Source organism: Alexandromys fortis, unplaced genomic scaffold (genome assembly GCF_014885135.2).
Source record: "Alexandromys fortis isolate MF-2015 unplaced genomic scaffold, M_Fortis_MF-2015_v1.1 scaffold_65, whole genome shotgun sequence".
Lineage (NCBI taxonomy): Eukaryota > Metazoa > Chordata > Mammalia > Rodentia > Cricetidae > Alexandromys > Alexandromys fortis.
The window spans coordinates 343,043-365,219 of NW_026067986.1; the positions used below are offsets into that span (position 1 = coordinate 343,043).

The following is a 22,177-nucleotide window of genomic DNA, read 5'->3' on the forward strand; positions in this document are numbered from 1 at the left end:
AACGTGCCAAGGTGCGAAGGACCTTAGAGTCTGAGTCTCCGGAATAAGAACCATGTATGCCTCCAAACCCAGTGGTCCCAGGCTAAGTGTTTTATAGAACCATTACAACCTGAACAAATGCAGGCTTGTTTTTAAGGAAACCACCATCAAGGCATTCTTTCTGTTTGTTTGAGAAAGGATTTCTGTGTAACCCTGGTTGTCCTGGAACTCAGTAGACCAGGCTGGTCTCGAACTCACAGAGATCTACCTAGGCGTATCAAGGCATTCTTTTTCCTTCCTTCCTTCCTTCCTTCCTTCCTTCCTTCCTTCCTTCCTTCCTTCCTTCCTTCCTTCCTTCCTTCCTTCCCTCCTTCCTTCCTTCCTTCCTTCCTGTCTTTGAGACAGGGTTTCTCTGTAGCTTTGGAGCCTGTCCTGGAACTAGCTCTTATAGACCAGGCTGGCCTCGATCTCAGAGAGATCCACCTGCCTCTGCCTCCCGAGTGCTGGGATTAAAGGCGTGCGCCACCACCGCCCGGCTCAAGATTTTCTTTATGACAGCAGCTAGGTCTCTACAGATGATGGGTCCTGCGTCCTGGCACACACCCCTCTCTAGGCAGGGAACCCCAGCCCCTCACCCACATATCCATACCACACCTCTGTGAAAACTGGACGACAGAGAAATGGAGATGCTTAGGGTGGGAACAGGGAGTGGGGTTTTTGTACATCCTGGAAGCCTCTATTCTTGGCATCAGCCTGCATCTGTAGCAGGAAGGAGATGTCTAAGTAATCCAGGAAGAGAAAGCCCGTCACCCACATTTTCTTGCGACAATAAGCGTGTTCCAAGTTCCAGGGCAGAGTCTGAGGGGAAATGGTAAGATCATTCTTTGTTAATGGGTCTGGGCAATCCCAGGGCAAACCCAGCGATAGGATTGTATGTCCAGCGCCAGCTGACTCTACCTTGGCTGTCTTTGTCATTCCCTCTGTGGGGTCCTCCTGGTTCTTCGTGGGAGTCAGTTTTATCTCCATGTTCCTGTTGGGTTTACACACCACAAAGAATAAGGAGACAAAATAAGTGCAAACATCCCTCTGTTCATGCCCTCCAGGTAAAATGGACTAAAGTTTCTTTAGCTGTCCCCCAACTTTGTTTTCTTTTCTTAGTAGTGCTTAGTGGGGATGGTGATGATGACGATTATTGATGTGGGATTTCCCTCTGTATGCTTCAAAACCATTAATGAATAAAGAAACTGCCTTGGCCTGTTGATAGGGCAGAACTTAGGCAGGCAGGGAAGACAGAACTGAATGCTGGGACAAAGAAGGGTGGAGCCAGAAAGACGCTATGGAGCCAGAGACAGATGCTGGAAATTTTTTTACCCGGTAAGCCACTGCCACGTGGCAATATACAGAGTAAGAGAAATAGGTTAAATTAATGTACGACTTAGCCAATAAGAAGCTAGAGCTAATGGGACAAGCAGTGTTTTAATTAATATAGTTTTTGTGTGGTTATTTCGGGGCTGAGCAGTCGGGTGGCTGGGACAAACAAATGGCCTCCTTCCTCCTACAGAGTATCATTTTTAAAAAAATTTTCAAGACAAGATTTCTTTGTGTAACTGTGGCTGCCCTGGAACTCTCTCTGTAGACCAGGTTGGCCTAAAACTCGCAGAGATCCGCCTGCCTCTGCCTCCCGAGTTCTGGGGTTAAAGGCGTGTGCCACCACCACCTGGCTAGGGTAGAACATTTTAAAGGTGTCTCGTTCCAGTGTGCAGTTGGATCAAGAACCTCTGTCCTCCTTTAGTGGTTGGAGGGCAGCTCCTTAACAACCAAGAAAACCACAGCAGGCAGAGTTGGTGACCCAAAGACAGCCCCATGCCGATGATGCAGCTGCTCCCGGCTTTTGCACCCAGAATGGAAGGAAATAGCCCATATGGCCTACCAACTGGAGACCAGGTAAGTGAATTGTGGTGATTTAGGAAGAACAAGGTAACTCTCTGAGTTGACACAGAACTGTATGAAATCTCAGAATAAGATCCTGAACAGTGTGTAGTAACACGCCAGTTTCCATGAAAATCTACCCTGCTGGCTATGTTTGTATGTATTGCATTCTACACTCAGTGAGGGCACACGGGGCCAGGCACGGCGTACACGCCTGTAATCCAAGTACTCCGGGGGTGGAGCGAGTGTGTAACATCAGAAGGTCAACGTTACCCTCAGTTACATAGTGAGTGTGAGGCCGTGAGCCCCATCCACCCCCAAGAAATAAAAACAAAAGGACTCGGGTGCATTTCAGACTCAAAACGTGAACTGAAAACCAGAACGAATCCTGGTACCCAGGAGGTAAACAGAGACGCTCAGATGTATTACTTCCGTTGCTATGACAAACGCCTGGGAGAGACAAGGGAGAAAATATCTGGTTTCATAGTTTCCACGGAGTCAGTTCTGTGTGGCAGGAAGGCATGGAGACAGCACGCACCGTGGCGGCCGGCCGGGGAGCACGCAGACAGCGTTCACAGCGTGTCTACACTCCCAGTGGCTCTCCTCTGTCCATGTTTAATTCCATCCTAGCCTCCAGCTTATGGGATGAGGCCACCACGTCCAGGCCTTCCCCCCTGTAGTTGGTCCTCCCTGGGAATGCCATCACAGACACGCCCAGAGATGCCTTTTACTCATCTCCTGGGCATGCCACCCAGTCAAGTTGGCATTCGCAGCTTCAAGGGAGGCCCTGTCTGAAAAATCCAAACCAAGAGCTGGGGGTGTAGATATGCGGTAGAGCACTTAACTAGCATGCAAGGTCCTGGGTTCAAATCCCCAGCACCACAAAGCCCAAACAGAAAGACACTAAAATGAAATCAGTAAACTGAGTGATCAAGCCACAAGTATCTTAAATGCTTGGAATTAGTAGTGTTTCAGGGTTTGCACACACATACCACATACACAGAGACACACACATACACAGTCACACAGCGACACACACACACATACACAGAGACACACATACACAGAGACACACATACACAGAGACACACACACATACATAGACACACAAGACACACAGAGACAAAGACACATACACAGTCACACAGGGACACACACACAGAGACATAGACACACACACAGACACACACATACACTGACACACACACATACATATACACACACAGACACACACACACAGAACACATATACACAGACAATACACAGCCACATAAGACACACCCAGATACACACAGACACACACACAGACATACCCAGACACATACACACCCATACACAGACACACACATACACACATGCAGACACACACATACACAGGCACACACAACCACATACACACACAGACACACACATACATAGATACATACACAGACACACACATACATAGAAATACACACACATACACATTCACACACAGACACACACGTTTTGAATTTGGGGATATATACAAACAAATGATGAGCTATCATTCAGGAATGAAACTCAAATGCACACACAAAATTCACTTATGTTTCAGATACATTTCACGCACACAGCCTGAGGATAACTTTACACACCATTTTAAAAGTGCATTTACGTTGTGACCTATCCTATGAGCTCAGACACAGAACTTTCCCTCTGTGGCACTCCTTTCATTACTCAAAGATTTTTGGATTTGGGAGCATTTTAGATGTCACAGTTTTGGGGTTATCGACAATCATCTTGTTGAGTGAGCAAAGCAGATGAAGATTCAAATCCCAGCCCTGTAACCTGCCTGAGCCTTTCGCTTGTCCACTGCTCCTTCCGCAAATGACATTTACCTGCCGCGTGCCAAGGACTGCGTGAGGCACTGGGGACACAGGGTTGAAAGATCTATTTGCAGAAAGCTTGCTTTCCTGTAGCAAGACGACAAGAAACCTCACAGTTCTGGGACGGAGTGTAAATGTTGTGACAGGTCCAGGTTTCCCCGGGACCTCAAGGGAGGTGAAGCTAAATTAGGCTCAGGAGGGTCTGTTTACCAGTAGGCAGAGTATGAAGTCTTGCAGGAGCAGGAAGGCAGGGCAATTCCAAACAGAGGGAGCAGCGTGGGGTGTGTGTGTGTGTGTGTGTGTGTGTGTGTGTGTGTGTGTGTGAGCCTGGCGGCTGCAGTGGCAAACCATGTAAACCGGACACAGGCCACATTTGGTGCTATGCACGGGACAGTTTTGGAGTTTTAGAAAAACTGAATGTTATACCTTTCTGCTAGTAAAAGAAAAACATCTTTGAAGGTGGGAACTGCACAGAGTGAACATGGAAAGATTTTTTTTTTCTTTTTAAAGTGAATTGCCGATAGTACCGTGTTTAGGATGGGCAAGGACAGCCATGTGGAGTTTGAGGCCTGGGTAACCAACACTGTAAACTCCCAGGCAATTCTGAGATTCTGTGTGAGGCAGTTCCCAGTGACTCATGGGTGGTGGAGTCTAAAGCTTGCTCTCAAGACCAGGGAACGACTTAACTCCCAAGCCTCAGCTTCTACAACTGCTGGTGAGCCAGGTTCTGGTCAAGTGGTCTGAAGCTCTCATTTGTCCTTGGAAAACCTCCACCAGCCTCGACCTCCGCCCTCAAACTGGGCCCTCCATCTGGGCGCGGCGCCTCTAGACGCACAGCAGGCTTCGCCAGGATTTTGCTGGGAAGGGGATACAGAAGGGAGAAGGGGAGCTTCTGTCTGTCTGTCTCCAGTTGCCTAGATGACTTGTCATGGAACCTCAGGCCCTCCGTCACTGGGATGACAACAATAATAAGTAATACAGAGATCTGGACCCAGTGATGAACACTTGGAGTCCTGGCACTTCAGAGGTGGAGGCAGGAGGATCAGAAATTCAAGGACATCAGCTACGTAGTTCAAGGGCAATCCGTACTACAAAAAAGACCATATTGAAAATAGATGGTAGACGTTACATAGACTTCCCTAAATGTTCAACTTGGAAGATAGATTTGGAAATTATGTGTCACGTGACAATTGATGCCTCAAAGCAACAATTAATTCTTTAATTTTTTTCATTTATTTCATGGGTGTGTATGTATGTGTGTGTATGTGTGTGTGTGTGCGGGAGGGGCTGGAGAGATGGTTTAGTTGAAAACACTGTTAGCTCCCTTAGAGGACCCAGGTTCAATTCCTAGCTCCTACATGCCAGCTCACAGATGTCTGTTACTTCAGTTCCGGGGGACCAGACACCCTCACACAGACATGCATGCAGGCAAATACATACATAAAATAAATTAAAAAAAAAAGAAAGAGGCCTGGAGAGATGCCTCAGAGGTTAAGAGCACTGGCTACTCTTCCAGAGGTCCTGGGTTCAATTCCCAACAACCACATGGTGGCTCACAACCATCTGTAATGAGATCTGGTGCCCTCTTCTGGCCTGCAGATATATATGCAGGCAGAACACTGGGTACATAACAAAAAAGAAATGAAAACATGCTGGGCAGTAGTGACACACACTTTTAACCCCAGCACTCGGGAGGCAGAGACAGGTGAGTTCCAGCCAGCCTGGTCTACAGAGTGCGCTTAAGGACAGCCAGGGCTACACAGGAAAACCCTGTCTTGAGGGGCTGGAGAGATGGCTCAGTGGTTAAGAGCATTGCCTGAGTTCAATTCCCAGCAACCACATGGTGGCTCACAACCATCTGTAAAGAGGTATGGCGCCCTCTTCTGGCCTTCAGGCATACACACAGACTATTGTATACATAATAAATAAATATTTGAAAAAAAAAAAACCTTTAAAAAAAAAAACCCTGTCTTGAAAAACCAAACAACAACAACCCCAAAAACCAAACAGATCCCTGCTTCTTCTCAGGCTCTGAGGCCAGAACAAAGACGTGAATTAAATTCCTCACAGACACCATGCAGAGAGACCTCGGTCAACATTGTGTGGCTTTCCATCTTAGCTCCCTGCATGTCGGCCATGCCATGGGTTGTCTGTGAGCCTGGGTTTCTCCTGAGTGCAGGGGAATCTGAATTCTCACTGGAGAGATGGGTGGGGAAGTTTAAACAAGTTTCAGCGTGTGAGGGACTCAGCCATAGCGGAGACCAGCGGGTGTTTATTTCTTCCTCCCCTGGGCTGAGTCTGATACAGACGTGAACCTGTTTTCAAAACTGTTATTTTATGCAGTTCTCACCTCATTGCTGGGAAGCAGGTGTGGAGGGGACTATTTGTAATCACCTCTGTTTTGCAAAGAGGAAACGGTGTTCCCGAGGGTTGCAAGGTCACTTGGAATCAGAGACGACCTGGGGTTTGCCAACCACTACTGGCCTGACACCTTAATATTGCTTATGTCCTGCTTCATCTTGGCCTTGCTTTTTCTCTTGGAAAGGCAACACTTGCTGTCCTAAATATTTTTCCTGGCAATATTATCTAAACCTCATGCATTCACTGCATCTTGAAACTGGCTTGCAGACCTTCTGCCCTACCTATTCCTGCCAAGTTAACCAAGCACGCTTGGGACTAGACCTTACCTCATAGGGCAGCAGCTTCATCTTTGGACAGCATCTTAAGCCAGGCCTTATTTCCCTGTTACCCCATTCTGTTCACAGAAACCCACCCTGGCGAGACCACAGAGGCGGTGTCAGTGATCCTCTGGGTGGTGGGATGCACCTGTCTCTGTGAACAAAGCCTGGGACTCCGGGACAGATGTGAGCTGCTCTAACTGCAGGCATGGTCGGCTCCCTCCACTTTTAGCTTGAGAGTTCCATTAGCTAATGCTTGCATCAGCTGTGGAGTTAAAACTTATTATCTATTCTTTCTGTCTTCTTAAGTATATCTGACCTTCTGGGTCAGTGTGCAGAATGGGTAGATCCTGCACGCGTTTCAAACAGACTTTCAAAATTCCCCCCTTAGAATTCTGTGCTTCTCAGTTGCTCCATAAACATGTTCTCTTTTTGTTTCCTTAGCAATGCTAAGAAATGCCACATTAGACATATTACACATAATTAGTATTACACATAATATTAAAGTCACCTTAGACACACTTCATCTTTTCTCCTTTGTTTTGCTTAGTGTTTCCCCCTTGCACTAACCTGGAATGGAGCAGGGATCTTGGTCAGTTTGTTAGTTTGTTTGTTTGTTTTTCTCCCTCTTGTGCTGGAGATTGAACCTAGAAACCTTTGAACATGCTCAGAAAGTCCTTTCCAACTGAGCTACAGCCCCAGCCCACCACAGTCTATTCTGTTCATGGACGTACCCCAGACACTCAGAAGGTGCCAGGCACATAGTAGGCACTCAAAATATTAATCAAAAGAACCAACAAACAGGGGTAATGATGATTCAGCCACTGTTTTGGAAGGAACCAGCCATACTTCTTTAAGGCAAAGCCTTAAACTGTTCCTAGGAATGAAAGGGGCCATTTCACCAGCATAAGCTAACAGCCTGGCAATCTCTCTCTCTCTCTCTCTCTCTCTCTCTCTCTCTCTCTCTCTCTCTCTCTCTCTCTCTCTCTTTGATTCTTATAGCAAACGTCTTTTGTTCTGCTGTTCAGAAACCAGTGTTCTGTCTTGTAAGACATGCTTCTTTTCTCCATGGTCTTGCCCTGAGGATCCAGGCGGGACCAGTGGCTTCATTAGGACATATGATCTAAGTTGTATCTTTCAGTTCTGAAATGACCCTAGGAGAAAAAGCCAGGAGCCATCTTGCCTCCACTTGAAGAGCCCAGGAAAGTCACAGAGATAAATAGATGTTGGGTAAACTTATAGGCGTTTTTTGGTTTACTTGGAAAGGGGGTCTCCTACGGCCAAGGGTGGCCTCAAATTCCCTGTGTAGCTGAAACTGGGGTTGAATTCTTGATCCTTCTGCCTCTACTTCCCAACTCTTAAGACCCCAAGCACGTGAGCATCATTAGCTCTCTGCATGACTCTCAGCCCAAGTCCTACCTTGTAGAGTGTGAAGCCCACAGAAGCATGGCCTGAGAACTCTGGCTTAGCCGAGGTTGGGACATCCACAGTTCCTGTCGGTCCTCACAACACTAGATAGCATGTCATCATGAGTTCTCAAGTTTCTGTCCTCTCCTGTGTCTGTCCTTCCTAGACTCTTCTTATCAAGGGTCTAGGATGGTTTCCTCTAGGAGAGGATGAAGGACCTGAAGTCCCTCCATGTCTATCTTGGCTCTATTCCTGGGCAGTTTCTTTGACTTTATGGCCATTTTCCAGTTCAGCATACTCTAAAGAGGTCCAAAGATGAGGTTGGGAAAAAGCCTTCGACCAAAGGGTTGTAGGATGAAAAGGGTGGGCCGGCTTATGAAGTACCCGCGGAGCACCGTCTATCGGCCGGGGCTGTGTTACATGCTGGACTGGGAGGGGAGTATAGCAAAGGATGGACCAATGGCATCCTCACCTCAGGAGTGCTCAGTGCCCTTAACCAGAAGAGAAGCTGAGCTTGGGAGATCAGTGAGCCCTCAGAGAACAGAAAACAAGGGCTAATATCCAGGAGAGAATCCACATCTAACCCCGAAATAATTAACTCAAGAATCAGCACTTTCAGGAATGTCATTCTACCAAGTTATGGGGCAAACAGTAGCAATTATGTTTGCTACCGTCAAGATGAAATGAATCCCATTTACCTGTTTTATGAGGCAGTTCAAAGTGACCCTTTTTCTCTCTGTTCCACTGTCCCCCACTACCTAAACCAGACACCCAACTGGTTTGTCCCCGATGGCTGGCTGGGATTACGGTCCTAATTTGTTCTTCCTTCATCTGCTACAACCTGCCTGTTTTCTGTCCTTTCTGATAAAGTGAGCGCACAGAGGGACTTCTGAGCTGTTTTTGTAGCATGCAGAAGTGTATTAACTGGCGTTCCTGTGTCTGCGTCTATAAACCCCTTGTCTTCTCAGTGTGAGATCACCTTCAGGAACGGCGTCATGTCGATGTACAGCTTGCGTGTGTAAAATTCTTTTTCGTTTGAACATATCAGTCCTTTATTTATACAACTTTGAGGCTCTCCCATCTTCTGAGCTGCTGCCTCCAAGGACCGTGGGGCTCCCTATGAGAGAAGCAGAAAGCCCGACTTTCATAGGAATGATACACAGGGCAACAAGAGCCGATCCAACCCCCTAATATTTATAAAAAGCATTTTTTCATCATGGCAACACTAATAGCAATTCCTATTTTTATCGTTGATGACACAGGGAACACATATATGTCCAGAACAATTTGACTAGTTAATAGTATCCAGAGATGTGGGAAAAGGGGCCTTTCTGGTTGGTGATTATTTCATTCACTACCCACAGAGACCCTGGAAGGCAGGAATCGCTGTCCCCCACTTCACAAATCAGGAAACCAACTTGCCCAGAGCCATTTAGATGTTGTTTGGAAGAGGTAAGATCGTTGTCCAAGATGAGGCTCCTTTTTCTTCCTTTCTTTTTTTTTGTGACAGTATCTTACTGTGCAGCCCAAGCAGGCTCACACTTAGGATTCTTTTGCTTTATCCTCCAAAAGTGCTACCATAGACTATTTTTTAAAATGAAATTAAAAAAAAAAACAATTCCTATACCTTCTAGAGAGGTCATCAAATCTGTCTTGAGATATATATGATCACACGAGATCATATCTATATTTATTTGCAAACTGAGCTGCGTTTGACGTGTTGGGAAGAGTGATTTGAACAAATGTGCCCAAGCAGGAAGGAAGAACGGTCAGAGACAGGAGACTGGGAGGCCCCAGGGGATCTATGATCTCTCGGGCCACACTCTCTGTGGTCACCAAAATGAGCAAATGGTGCCACATTTCAGGGCACTCGAAGTTGGGTCTGAAGTTGCCTTTCAGCCCTTGCCTCCCACTGCAACCAGGGCGATCTCAGAAGTGATATGACCAGGTTCTCATCTGTGTCCAATCATCATTGCTTTTGGATGGAAGGACAGCCAACCATCCTAAAACATTTATGAGGCCCTCCTTGCCTGATCCCTGTCTTTTTTTGGCCTCTTTCGGTCCTTCAGCAAATACTTATTGGGTGTCTGTTTCAAGCCCAGCAGAGTAGGGAGAAATGGTGCACACTGAACTCTACTGAAGGAAGAGGAAACAAAGAAGGAAGTCATGCTTGAATGTGATTTACTCCAGATCTGGAGAAAAAGCAGCAGAAGGACATTAAGGAGAGGCCAAGGAGCTGGGCTGTCACTCTCCTGGAAACACCCACTGCCCTTCTGATCCTCCTCATCCTCTGTGTTCCCTTGGCCTCCCAGAGGATCAGGCACTCCTAATCATGACCTGCGATGACGGTGGAGGTCGTGCGGTCTAGTCTGCACTAGCTGACCATGAGCTCCTTGAGGCAGGAGCCATAACTGCCTTGTTCCCTGGTTCTAGCAATGCCTGGCTCAGAGACTGAGGATGTAAACATGGTTGATCACACTTGTTGAGCTGCAGACTAAGAGATGGAAGAGCAGCAGAGGCAACTCAGCTCCCATCAGACAGGGAGGGCACAAGACACACCTTTACAGGAAGTGTGCCTTGACCTCTATAGGCCTGACCTCCAAGTGCCACTGGTCCCTCATTTGCAAAGAGAAAAGTTATTGATTCTGTTGGTGCCGATTTGCTGGGGTCACGTACATTGATGCGCTATGAGATCACCCTGGGTGGGAATTTGATCAGTTCCATATTTTCTAGGAGACTAACTTTCAGATAGCTGTCTCTCCAGGCAGCCATAAATTACTTGCAAGCATTCATGAGGAATTAGCAGTTGGTGGGTCCCCACAAGTGGCCGTCATTCCAATGAACAACCACATCCACCCACTTTGTTTTGAGACGTGTCTAAAGATAAAGGTTTCTCTAGAAAAATACATTTTTTTTTTGTCATTTCAGCCTCAACCCTAATCTCTGCCTGCTTAGCTTTTCAGGCAGAAATTTCCTCTCCCCTCTTCCAGTTCCAATGTAAGTTTTTGGTTCAAGCTGGAATCTGACAGGACCCAAGCTGACCAGCTCATAGCCCTCATCCTCAGGTTGGCTCTTCCACCTAGCCTTATCCTGTCCAGCCAATGGCCAGTCAGCTTCTTTATTAAATCAATCACAGCAACAAATATTTGCACGGTGTAAAGGAACTTCCCACACGTTTGGAATCACTGGATGGATGACAGAAATCAGGTAACATAATCTGAGAAGAATTTCTTCATCATCTATTCTGGGTTGGGCTGGAGGACAAGGCCATGGCCAAGACCTGGTCCAATGGCTGAAATAAGTTCAATTTGACTTGTTGAAATCTATACCCCTGGACTTGTCTTTTCCTCTTAACAATTCTCTTGGCCATTCCGCTCATCTCCCTGTCATTTAGGAGCTATCAGTTGTAGCTTGATGAAATGCTTTAAGAGAAGTACTGATCATCATCATCATCATCATCATCATCATTATTATTATTATTATTATTGATGATGATGATGGTGGTGGTCAAGCAGTTCTACAAATGGATGAGAGCAAAAGAGAGACCGGGAGATGGGAGCCAAGATGATCAAACAGGTAAAGAGGTAAGAGGAAAAAGACGGCAGAGATTAGAAGCAGAAAAGCAGGGCCCGTGCTTAGGTGGTTTGTCTGTTCATTAAACAGGTATTTACTGTGGCTACCGTGTACCAGACAAGCTAGCATGGGTCAGCGGGTGATTTTCAATGGTGACTCATCTACGAAGACGTGGTACTAGTGGTAGACTGGGAACTGATGTGGACGGTTGGCGATATGCCTCGGGGCAGTCAGGGGGGAACCTCTGGAGGTATATCTGTGGTCGGATGATTTTGGAGGTCCAACTCAAGGAAAGTAGAGGGCTGGAGAGATGGCTCAGAGGGTAAGAGCACTGACTGCTCTTCCAGAGGTCCTGAGTTCAATTCCCAGCAGCCACATGGTGGCTCACAACCATCTGTAGTGAGTTCTGGTGCCTTCTTCTGGCAGACAACTATATACACAGTATATATTTAAAAAAAGAAAAGAAAAGAAAAGAAAAGGAAAGGAGAGTTCTTGATTTCTAGGCCCCCATCCTGACCTTGCGAGCTCCCCTTTGTGTCTGCAGGGTGGAGCAATCAAAACTGACCCACGCAGCTCTGGGGTGTGTTGAGAACCGAGACAGCAGCCAAAAGAGTAACCCAAGGTCAAGGTCTTGAAAAGGGCAAGAAGGAGAAGAAAAGCCAGGGCTGACGGGAAGGCAGGGAAAGGGGGCAAGGGTGCAGGCCTGAAGGAAGCAGAGGCCTGAAGCTGTTTTGTCACGTGCACAGTTTGGTGGAAATGGTTTAAAAGGGATGGAAAGGTGACCTATTTCAGAGAAAAATCGAAATTCGTCCAGCCCCCTTTCCCTATGTCTACTCTAAATATTTTACTATTTTTAGGTTCTGCTAAAACCACCTGGAAGCCTTTCTCTTCAATAAACGAAACACTAAAGATGAGTGAGTTAACGTGATAAAGCTGATTTGAATTGCACAGAAGGCATTACGCAAAGTGCTTGGCATTTAAACAGTTATCTGACATTTAAAAGGAGAGGGCTGTTAATGAATTCAAGAGCTAATCTTATGCTCTGGCGGAGCGAGTCACGGAAAATCCGGGGTTATTATCTTGCTGTAAACATAATGCGATTTCAGTTGAGCCATCAACAGAAGGGAGCGATTGGCTGCATACAGAAATCCGTAGGAACATACATGAGCCAGACTGAAAGGGGATGCCTGTTAAAATTAAGTAAATGGCTTATCATTTCCTTTCGTACTCTTGGATTGTAACATCTGAACCATAGACTCAAGGAGAACGGCCCCATAGTCATTTTCCCCTCCTCCCTTGAGATTTTTTTAAAACCTCCCGCGCTCCACCACAGACAGACCTTGAGATAGCTCGCTTTAAAATGAGACTAGGAACCCGAACGGCTACATCTCCACCCAGGAGTCCCGCAGAGTCATCCAAGACAAGGATCTGTCCCGTAGGTGTCCCGCGGGGCCTCCTCCTGATGTCTCCCACTCCTTTCTAATTGGGGTTCCCCACCTTTGTAGCTGCCGCTTAATGGCTCCAACAGGAGCTCCTGTCCCTCATTAAGTAGGCTGCAACACTCTGGCCGTCTAACCGCCTCACCTCCCACGCAGCTCACACCTTCCCTCTGCCTGAGAGCCAGCTGCCAAAAGTCTCTGGGAACCTGTGGGCAAGCTGAGCTGTGGAGAAGGAAACAGGAGGAGGGAGAGAGGGCCTGGGTAGCCAAGATTTGAACACACCCCACCATTATCTTAATGCTCGGGAGGAGGGAGCAGAGCCCTGGAGATGCCTTTGTTGAAACCCCTGTGAAGTCCTTGAAGCTGTTACATCAAACCTCTGTGCACACAGGGCATTTGTCCCCTCCTGTGAGCAAACTAAAGGAAGAGTCTTGAGCATCAGACCCCCTCCATAGCCTTACTCCTCTATTCTTGGGAGCTTTGAACCCTGGTGGGGAAGGGAGATATGAGAAACTTAGTCTCTAGGTATAGAGGAGAAGGAGGGCTGGGATTTGAACTCCCCCTTCCCACAACCAAATCCTGAAAATGGAAACTTCTGGAAGGGAGCTTCACAAGTTCCAAGTTTTGGCATCTAGTTATTTCTTCCTTTGGCTGCCTAGGGCACTAAAATGCAGTAGGATTGGGAACAGGGGTGGGGTTGGGTTGCACATGGAACTCTGGGGGCTCCTGGTGACCTGGCTTCTCCAAAAGGGTGCTCTCTGAGGGCCGGAGTCACTGCAGACACGGCTACCTGCCTCCTACCCAGCCATCCTTGAGCTCAGACCTTTTATGTGTTCAGTTCTCCCCTGCCTGGGAGAGAAGGTGCATTCTAGTGCACAGAGAGCCACAAAAGACCAGGAACAGTGGTTCTCAACATTCCTAATGTTGCATGCAACTCTTTGACCCAGTTCCTCATGTGGTAGCGACTCCCAACCATAAAGTTATTTTTGTTGCTATTTCATAACTGTAAATTTGCTACTGTTAGGAATCATAACAATGTAACAATCGTAACAATGTATAAATGTAAGCAACTCTGTTTCCCAGTCACCTTAGTTGACCCCTGTGAAAAGGTCACTTAATTCCCCAAAGGGGTCAGGACCCACAGGTTGAGAATAGCTGACCTGGACACTCTTACTCAGCCTCCTAGGGGACAAAGGACCTGCATCCTCATCCTACATTGTGTTTCCACCCACGGCCAATGTGCTCAGCATCCTCACTGGCTCTGTGGTTTCATCCAACTCTGTCACCTGAGGTGCCACCATGGCCTTTTACGTTTGCTGGGAAGTGTGGGCTACATGTGCTGAGTGGGTCTTTTTAGGAGCAGTGGGCATGGTGGAGACAGTTTGACTTTTAGGCATCAAGGGGTTTCCTTGTTCTCCTCCCATAAAGAATGTTGGTCTCCCTCCCCTCCTTTTGTTTTTGAGATGGGGTCTCCTGTATCTCAGGCTGTCTTTGAATATCCTTCACAGCTGAGGATGAACTTGAACCGATCCTCTGTTTCCTGAGCCAGAATTACAGGTGGGTGCCACCACATCGGGTCCTGCAGTGGTAAGGACCAAACCCAGGCCTCCAGGCAAGCAAGAGCTCTGCCAACGGAGCTATACCTCAAGTCCTTCATCTACTTTTTCCTATCTCAAGTTCATAAAAGTTGTTGGCATTCTCCTCAGTGTTTATTAAATTAGCCCGTTAGCCCCCAAGTCCTGTTCTCAGAAAAGAAATCCAGCAATTCTGGTCCTCCTCTGGGTGAGGGCTAGTTTGGTGATTTCTGCTGAGTCACCGAGCTTTCTGGGCCTCAGTTTCTCTACCTACAAAAAAGTGCTCACTTCATTGTTCTCAAGGAGAGTTTTGAGTCACGAAAACACAGGACACTTTTGCTCCAGGGCTCCTATTATCTGGAAATAAATCTTATCCAGGAATTCTAATTGATATTGTCCTCAATTTAATTAAGTGCTTTGTTGACACAACACAATCGCTGTTTATCTAGCTTAGCTGGAGCTGGAGGAGAAAACTTTTGAGCCAAAAGAGAAATCTGCTCAACCCCTAGGGAGGTTGGAGCCCAGTGTTTTCCATGAGGGGGTGTAGAGCTGGGCTTAAATGGAACCTCCTCTGGGCATGGGTGATACACCTGCCTTGGACAGGAGATGGGAAGATGGGGGGTGAGGGGTAGAAACAGTTCCTCCCCCAAATTTCTTCCTAATTAGGGCTTCCACCCCTGACTCTGTTTTGTTGGTGTGACTTTTCCAGTCTTGACAATCAACAGCCAGGGAACCTCAACTTGATTCCTCTATAAAAGGGTCATTTTAAATCTGTCACTAGAGAAACAAGTTGGTCCTGGTGCTTGGATTCCTAGATTGGGCCATAAAAGCTTGTCAACCCCATAATTTAGAAAGACTGTGAAGTTGAACTAGCCCCAGTGATGCTGGGACAGGAGAGGGTTGGAGGAAGAAAATCAAAAATGTCCTCTTTTCTCTCCTGCCTCCTCTCCTCCCCTGGGCCTTTTTGTCCCCTAACCTCTAAGTATTCCCTAGCACCATTAGCTGTGGGGTGGGGAGCCCACTGTGTTCCAAGCCCCCCAATTCTCTGCTTTCCTCCTCCCCACATAAGCTGCAGGTCCTGTCTGATAACAGCGGGAATAAGAGAGCTGGGATTCTTCACTGAGCTGCCTCCTGTGTCTGGCATTGTGCAAGCCCCTTGTGCAAGCTGCTTCCCTTACTTCTTGCCAGGATGCCATGGGGGAAATGCTCTCACTTGCACAGGAGAAGACGGAGTCTCCGGTTAAGTAACCTGCCTCAAGCCACAGAGCCAGGAAGCAAGAAGATGGGAGCTAAATGTGCTTTTATGGGATCCCCAATCTTCAGCTAGGCCTCGTTGGAGGTGCAGGTCAAGGGTGACAGTGGCCCTGGTGGTCCTGACATTCTCATGCGTAAAATGGAGGCCATAACTATACCCACAATTGAGCTGTTATAAAGGTTAGGAAAGATAATCCCAAGTCCTTTGTATAAAACACCCAAACCATCAGCTGCTATTACCTGCTATTCAGAAAGACTCCCTAAAGATAATGGGGAGAAAATTGTTGATATTTGTGGGGATTCGCTGTATTTTTCCCTTTACTTTTACATGCGTTTGAAATTGTCCACGATAAAAAGAAAACAGAAGGAGATCTTAACTAGACAGGTGTTGTATGTCACCAGTAACCAAGACATCAGTATATGCAGACTTATTAGAATAATGATAGCCACATAAATCCGACATATAAAACTTTAGTTTTGTAATAAAGAATAAACCCTTCTAGGAACTAGTTCTTGAATTGTCTAGGGAGTTTGGGAATGGACAGATTTGGGCCAGAAAGGAAGTTTGCTCTAGGTCTTCAGAAATCCTTTGAAACCAGTTTCACCACCAGGGAGATATTTATAAAAATGAGAGGAGGCGGTAGGGGAGGGCAGAGAGAGGGGAAAGGGGAGCAAGTTTGCAGGAAAGGGGGCACGGAACAGTTGTCTCTAAGAGGGCCTAAAGAAAGTTGATTTTTGGCATCGATGCTGGAACTCATCTCACACCCTCACAAGGATCTCTAAGGTGAGTGCCAAGTGACATCTCCAAATGAGCACATGACTAGAGCTTTTCCAGGGAGCAGAAAAACCAAGTCCAAATGGCCACCAGCATTCAGTGGTACTGAAGCCTGCAGGAGGTGAGAAAGAATGCCCACTCAACCTCGTTGTCTGTACCGTGGTGGTAAAATATGACCACCTCAGTATCATCCTCCAAGGACTGTGGGCTTATCCCGTGAATTATGTATTTCTATGGACTGGTGAGTTTTCCATGACACAGAATTTTCCATGCCAATGAGGTATTTTGTTTGTCAATTTCTTCCGGTGGCTTTCATGTTAGACACCAGAATACTAAGAAGAATTAGGTGACAAAAGAAAAAAAATCTAGCCGGGCGGTGGTGGCGCATGCCTTTAATCCCAGCACTCGGGAGGCAGAGGCAGGCGGATCTCTGTGAGTTCGAGACCAGCCTGGTCTACAAGAGCTAGTTCCAGGACAGGCTCCAAAGCCACAGAGAAACCCTGTCTCGAAAAACCAAAAAAAAAGAAAAAAAAAAAAGAAAAAAAAAGAAAAAAAAATCTGGCTTTAAAGCTTGGAAGCTTAGCTAAAAAGTTAAATGGAAGACAAGGTATGGTATGGCTTAGCTGGACGGGTGAAAAGGTTACCTTTAAATCTTTGTATTGTAGTGGAAATAATCTTTTTGTACACTGTGAAAATGTGTTTTTGTCAAGGCACCTTCTGATTGGTTTAATAAGGAGCTGAATGTCCAATAGCTAGGCAGGAGAGGCTAGGCAGGACTTCCAGGGAGAAAGAGAGAGGAAGGAGAGGAGATGAATCTAGGCAGGAGATGCCAGAGGACAAGAAGAGGAAATAGGAGCTACAGAGGGAAGAGAGGTAAAAAGCCAAGAGACAAAACAGATTAATATAAATGTGTTAATTTAAGTTATAAGAGCTAGTGAACAAGTTTAAACTATAGGTCAAGCTTTCATAATTAATAAGCCTCTGATTTTTTTTTTTTTGTGAGCTGGTGGCCCAAAGAAAAATCTGTCTACATTGTATAACACAGTGTATCTACAGGTGCATCTATGGGTTTATTGTCCAGAAGGAGAAAGGCTGATAGGAGCTTCAAACATCCCATGTGATGGGGCTGGAGAGATGGCTCAGCGGTTAAGAGCATTGCCTGCTCTTCCAAAGGTCCTGAGTTCAATTCCCAGCAACCACATGGTGGCTCACAACCATCTGTAATGGGGTCTGGTGCCCTCTTCTGGCCTTCAGGCATACACACAGAAAGAATATTGTATACATAATAAATATTTATAAAAAAACATCCCGTGTGAAACAGGTGAGGGCTACACACAGGTTTATTCGACCCAAATCCTGTCATAGTCAGAATGACAGGCCACCTTTTGAAACTCCAAAATGATTAACTTAAGACAGTAATGTTGGGGATCTTCCCTGGAGCTGCCCTCTCCAGACCCTGCCTGAAGAAAGCCCACCTTGCAGAGGCTCTACCTTTGAAGGGTATTTAAGGTCTGGCCCATAGATCTCCCTTCGTGGTTTCCCCTTGTATCTTCTCTTTCTTGGGACCTCCTGGGAATATTTTTCTCAGATTAAACCTGGATTTATTAATTTGTTCTGATCTGACTTATTGCAGCAGCGGAGTTACTTGCTACTGGGGGATTTTTTTACTGTAAGATTAAATATGAATTTATGCTACAGTAAGCTCACCAAAACCTAAACTAGTTAGGATAGGTGAAAATAGAAAGGATGTAAGGAAAAGGGACCTCGTTCCAGTTTGACATAACTTTTAGGAAATTGCCAAAGTTCTGATCTCCAAAGCAACAACAGCAAAACCCCAAACCAAAATGCCCAAGAAACAGCATGTTAGCCCTTTCTTACTAAGCTGAAGTTGGTTTGAACAAAGGAAATTGACTAAGGGTAAGACAGGTGAGGCTTGCTTCATTTTATTTATTTTTGTTGTCTTTTTCTGGAGGCAGGCTCTCTCGATGTAGCTCTGACTGTCCTGAAACTCACTATGTAGACCAGGCTGGCCTTGAACTAACAAAGATCCCCCTGCTTCTGCCTCACTAGTGCTGGGATTAAAGGCATGCATCACTATGCCTGGCTGCTTTATTAACAAAGGGGTTTATTCTTGGGAAATCTCAGGTTAGAGTTTGTTGTTTGATTCTCTACTGGCAACCTCTCTGGCCTCACAGTTCTGCAAACGAGAGCTGAGAGCCCCTCATGTCCCAATGACAGAGTCAGGACTGAGTGGACAAGAGAAGTTCATACTTGAGAAGTAAGCTTGAGAATAAGAGACAAATTCTCTGACTCTGAGTCTTAGATAAGATGTTGAAAAAGAGTTGAAACCGAACGTTTTCATTTATAAGAGTCGTGGGGTCATGGTGTCTCTTCACAGCAACAGAAACCCCAACTAAAACAGCAGGCGTGGTACCCATAATCTCAGTGAGGCAGGAGGATGGCCAGCCTAGGGTACATAGTAAGACTTTGTCTCAAAAAAATAAAACAAACAAACAAAAAAAAACCCAACCAAACAACAACAACAAAAACCCAACAAATAACAACACCAAAAAAAAAAAAAAAAAGAAAAAGAAAAGAGAAAGGAATAAAAAAGAGACAAAGAGGAAAATCTGGGTTCAGTTGCTCCCCAGGGAACGTTCAGCAACATGTGGAAACATTTTGGCTATCACAACAATGTATCTGGTGAGTGGAAGTCAGGGGTGCTGAGCAATGCCCAGGCTGGCTTCTCCTCCCCAGGGCCTGCTCCAACCTCAGGATTGCCCAGGATTAAATCAAAGATTCTAGGAAGATCACATATCCCAGCCTGCCTCGAACTTGCTACTTCCAGGATGATCTTGGCTGTCTGAGTCCTTTGCCTCACTGAGGAGAGACAAGTACTATCTATCCAAGTTAATGAAATGATTGAATTATTTTCTTTTTAATTTTAGTTTCTCCTCTTACTACATGGATGTATTAAATTCTCCTTCTGGAACTTTCATTTAGGATTTTAACATTCTTTTCAGGTGCGGGTCACCTCACTCAACCTTGAAGCCTCTCCACAGAGGCCCCAGGGAAGAGGAAAAGCTCAGGCGATTGAAGTCAGAGACCCACAGAGGGAAGAGCCAGACCGGGTCTCTGGAGACAACCCAGGAACTAATTTCTCTTAATCAGTTAGTTGTAGGGCCCCAGGAGGAGCCACAAGGCAGGAGGGGAAATAAATCTGAAGGAGAAAACCAAATTCTGCGAGGAGCTGGAAAGACCTGTATTTAAAAAAGGGCACCCACCATACCTTAGGACTTCAGAGATGGCGGGCTTCCTCCCTACGCAGCTATTAATATGCAAAAAATGCCTTCATAAATACTTGATTCTGCGCTCAGTGGGGAGGCCGTTCATTTGAAAGGGGAAATGGGAGCTTGGAGTTGAAACACGTCCGCTTGTCTCTTTTCTCTTTTTTTTTCCATTGCTTTTTTCATCTCCACACTACCCTTGTAGCTTTCCTCCCCTCCCCCCCCCCGCCCCATTTCTCTGACTTAACCCCCTCCTCTAACTCCACGGAAGCTGCTGATGGCAGCTGCAGCACTGATTTGACGGATGCACTTGGCGCTGCGGCCCTGAACCTCGGGCTGGGTGTGGTAGGGATTTCTGGGGACCTCTTCCTGGGGTTGGTACAGGGAGGCAAGGCGTCTCCCCACCCTTCTGCTCTGGCCCTGGCGAGGCAGCTGCTGAAGACTCAGAGCGGAGGTTTTCAATGCTGCCGGGAGGGGGCGCCCGAGGCAGCCCCCAGACCCCGGGGATACTCAGTCTAGGCCTGTGGTTTCGGGGCGGCTGTATCCCAAAGGTCCCACTTTTGGGGATGCTCAGCTAGCACTATGACTTTTTTTTTTTAAAAAGTATTTTGTGTGGGAGATCTTATGATATGGCCAGACCCTGATGATGGAGGGAGGAGATGAGTCAGGGAGGGATTAATGAAAAAGAAAGAAGGGCTTGATTATTGCTGCTCCTGCGGCTGCTGCTGCGAGCCAACTTTGTGCTTCAGTTGCAAGAAAAGGCCCTAGCAGAGGCAGGGAAGCCACGACTTGCTTAGGCCCTTGACCCGTCAAGGTAGGACACTGAAGTCTGTTGGGTAGAAATTTGTTTCTAAATCCTTCCCAGATGCTTTTTAGTAAACATGAAATTAGTCACTTATGTGGAGTAGGCTGAGGAGGAAGTAGTTAAAGTCCGAGGCAGTGATTAACCTAATAAATGGCCGCTAGCCTCAAGAAGTAAGGGGGGGAGGGGGGAGAGGCCTTTTCTCGGCACCTTCCACCTCGTTTTCTTGGCTTGGGGGCTGGTGGGGCTCCCTAGACTTTTCTTCATATGACTTCTCCTTCCCGGGCGTCTTTTTATTTTGTTTTCAGGATGGTTCCCGGGCGTCTTTTTAAGGAAAGGAGGCCACGGTCATGCCAACAAGCCAAGGAGCTCAGAAGGGAAAAGTAGGCACAGTACAGTCTCAGTTTGTGAACTCGCCAAGGCCTTGCAAGAGGAACCAGAGTTGGAGCTTAAAGACCCAAAATCTATGTTCAGCCTGACTGCACGGTTTGTAATTTAGTTCAGTTGTTAATTGGACCCGGCTGGGCCATTCTTTGCAGGCACTATTGGCCTCCTCCAGAACAGTCCTAGGCCGCATGAGTTTGGACCGTGCTAATAGTGGTGGGAATTGTATGGCCTTTGGAGCTGAGGGATTATCAAAATATATTGTGTTTTCTTAGTTACGGCTTTCTATTATTGCTATTGTTATTACTTAAGGTCTTCAGATCCCCTATAAAGAGTGTCTTCAATGGAGGCACACACACACACACATGCACACGCACACACACACCACACATGCACACGTGTGCACACATGCACACACAAGCACACAATGCACATGCGCACACACGCAAGACACATGCACACAAACACACGCACACACACACGCACGCACATTATTTCTGGGCTTCCTCAGTAGCAGAGAGATGGTCTAATTGTGCATTACTTCAGGGGAGGCCTGACCCAAGCCTGGCAGTTTAACCTGTCTGAGCTCAGCTCAAACACACGTGCGGACGACTGTTACCACCGAGTGCTGGGAAAAGGGACCTGTGGCAGCCGCAGGAAGCTGGAGATAAGAGAGGAATGGGGAGAGAGTTGGCCTCAGGCTGTAGACAAGGAGAGGCCCCTGGGAGCACTGACGGCCAAGAGCTGGCCTCAGGTCTCCCAGTCCCTGAATGCAGCTCTAGGAATTCTTTCTCTTGAGACTCTGAAGAGAGTGTCACCCTCAGAGCTTCCCATGAGGCCTGCTTATCACTATTTCTGCACACATTTCCTTGAATCATTAGATATTCCCAAGCCTCCCAAATCAGCACCTTCCATCTTTACCCTAGCTTGTGTGTGTGTTCATGGGTGTGTGTGATGTGTATGTTCATGGGTGTGATGTGTGTGTCCATGGTTGTGTGATGTATGTGTTCACGGGTGTGTATGTGTGTCCATGGGTGTATATGTGTTCATGTGTGTGTGTGTGTGTTCATGGATGTGATGTGTGTTCATCCATGGGTGTGTGATGTGTGTGTCCATGGGTGTGTATGTGTGTCTATGGGTGTGTATGTGTGTTCATGGGTATGTGTGTCCATCCATGGGTGTGTGTCCGTCCATGGGTGTGTGATGTGTGTGTCCATGGGTGTGTATGTCTATGTTTATGGGTGTGTAT

At 46.7% G+C, this 22,177-nt stretch overlaps 1 protein-coding gene across 1 annotated transcript in view; it reads right to left on the reverse strand.

Moving 5' to 3' along the window:
* Positions 1-22,177, reverse strand: part of Kiaa2012 (KIAA2012 ortholog) — an 88,748-nt gene that overhangs the window by 19,134 nt on the left and 47,437 nt on the right. Inside the window, 2 exon segments of the mRNA XM_050159306.1 lie at positions 937-1,009; positions 8,820-8,957. Of these exon segments, the coding sequence (XP_050015263.1) occupies positions 937-1,009; positions 8,820-8,957 (211 nt within the window).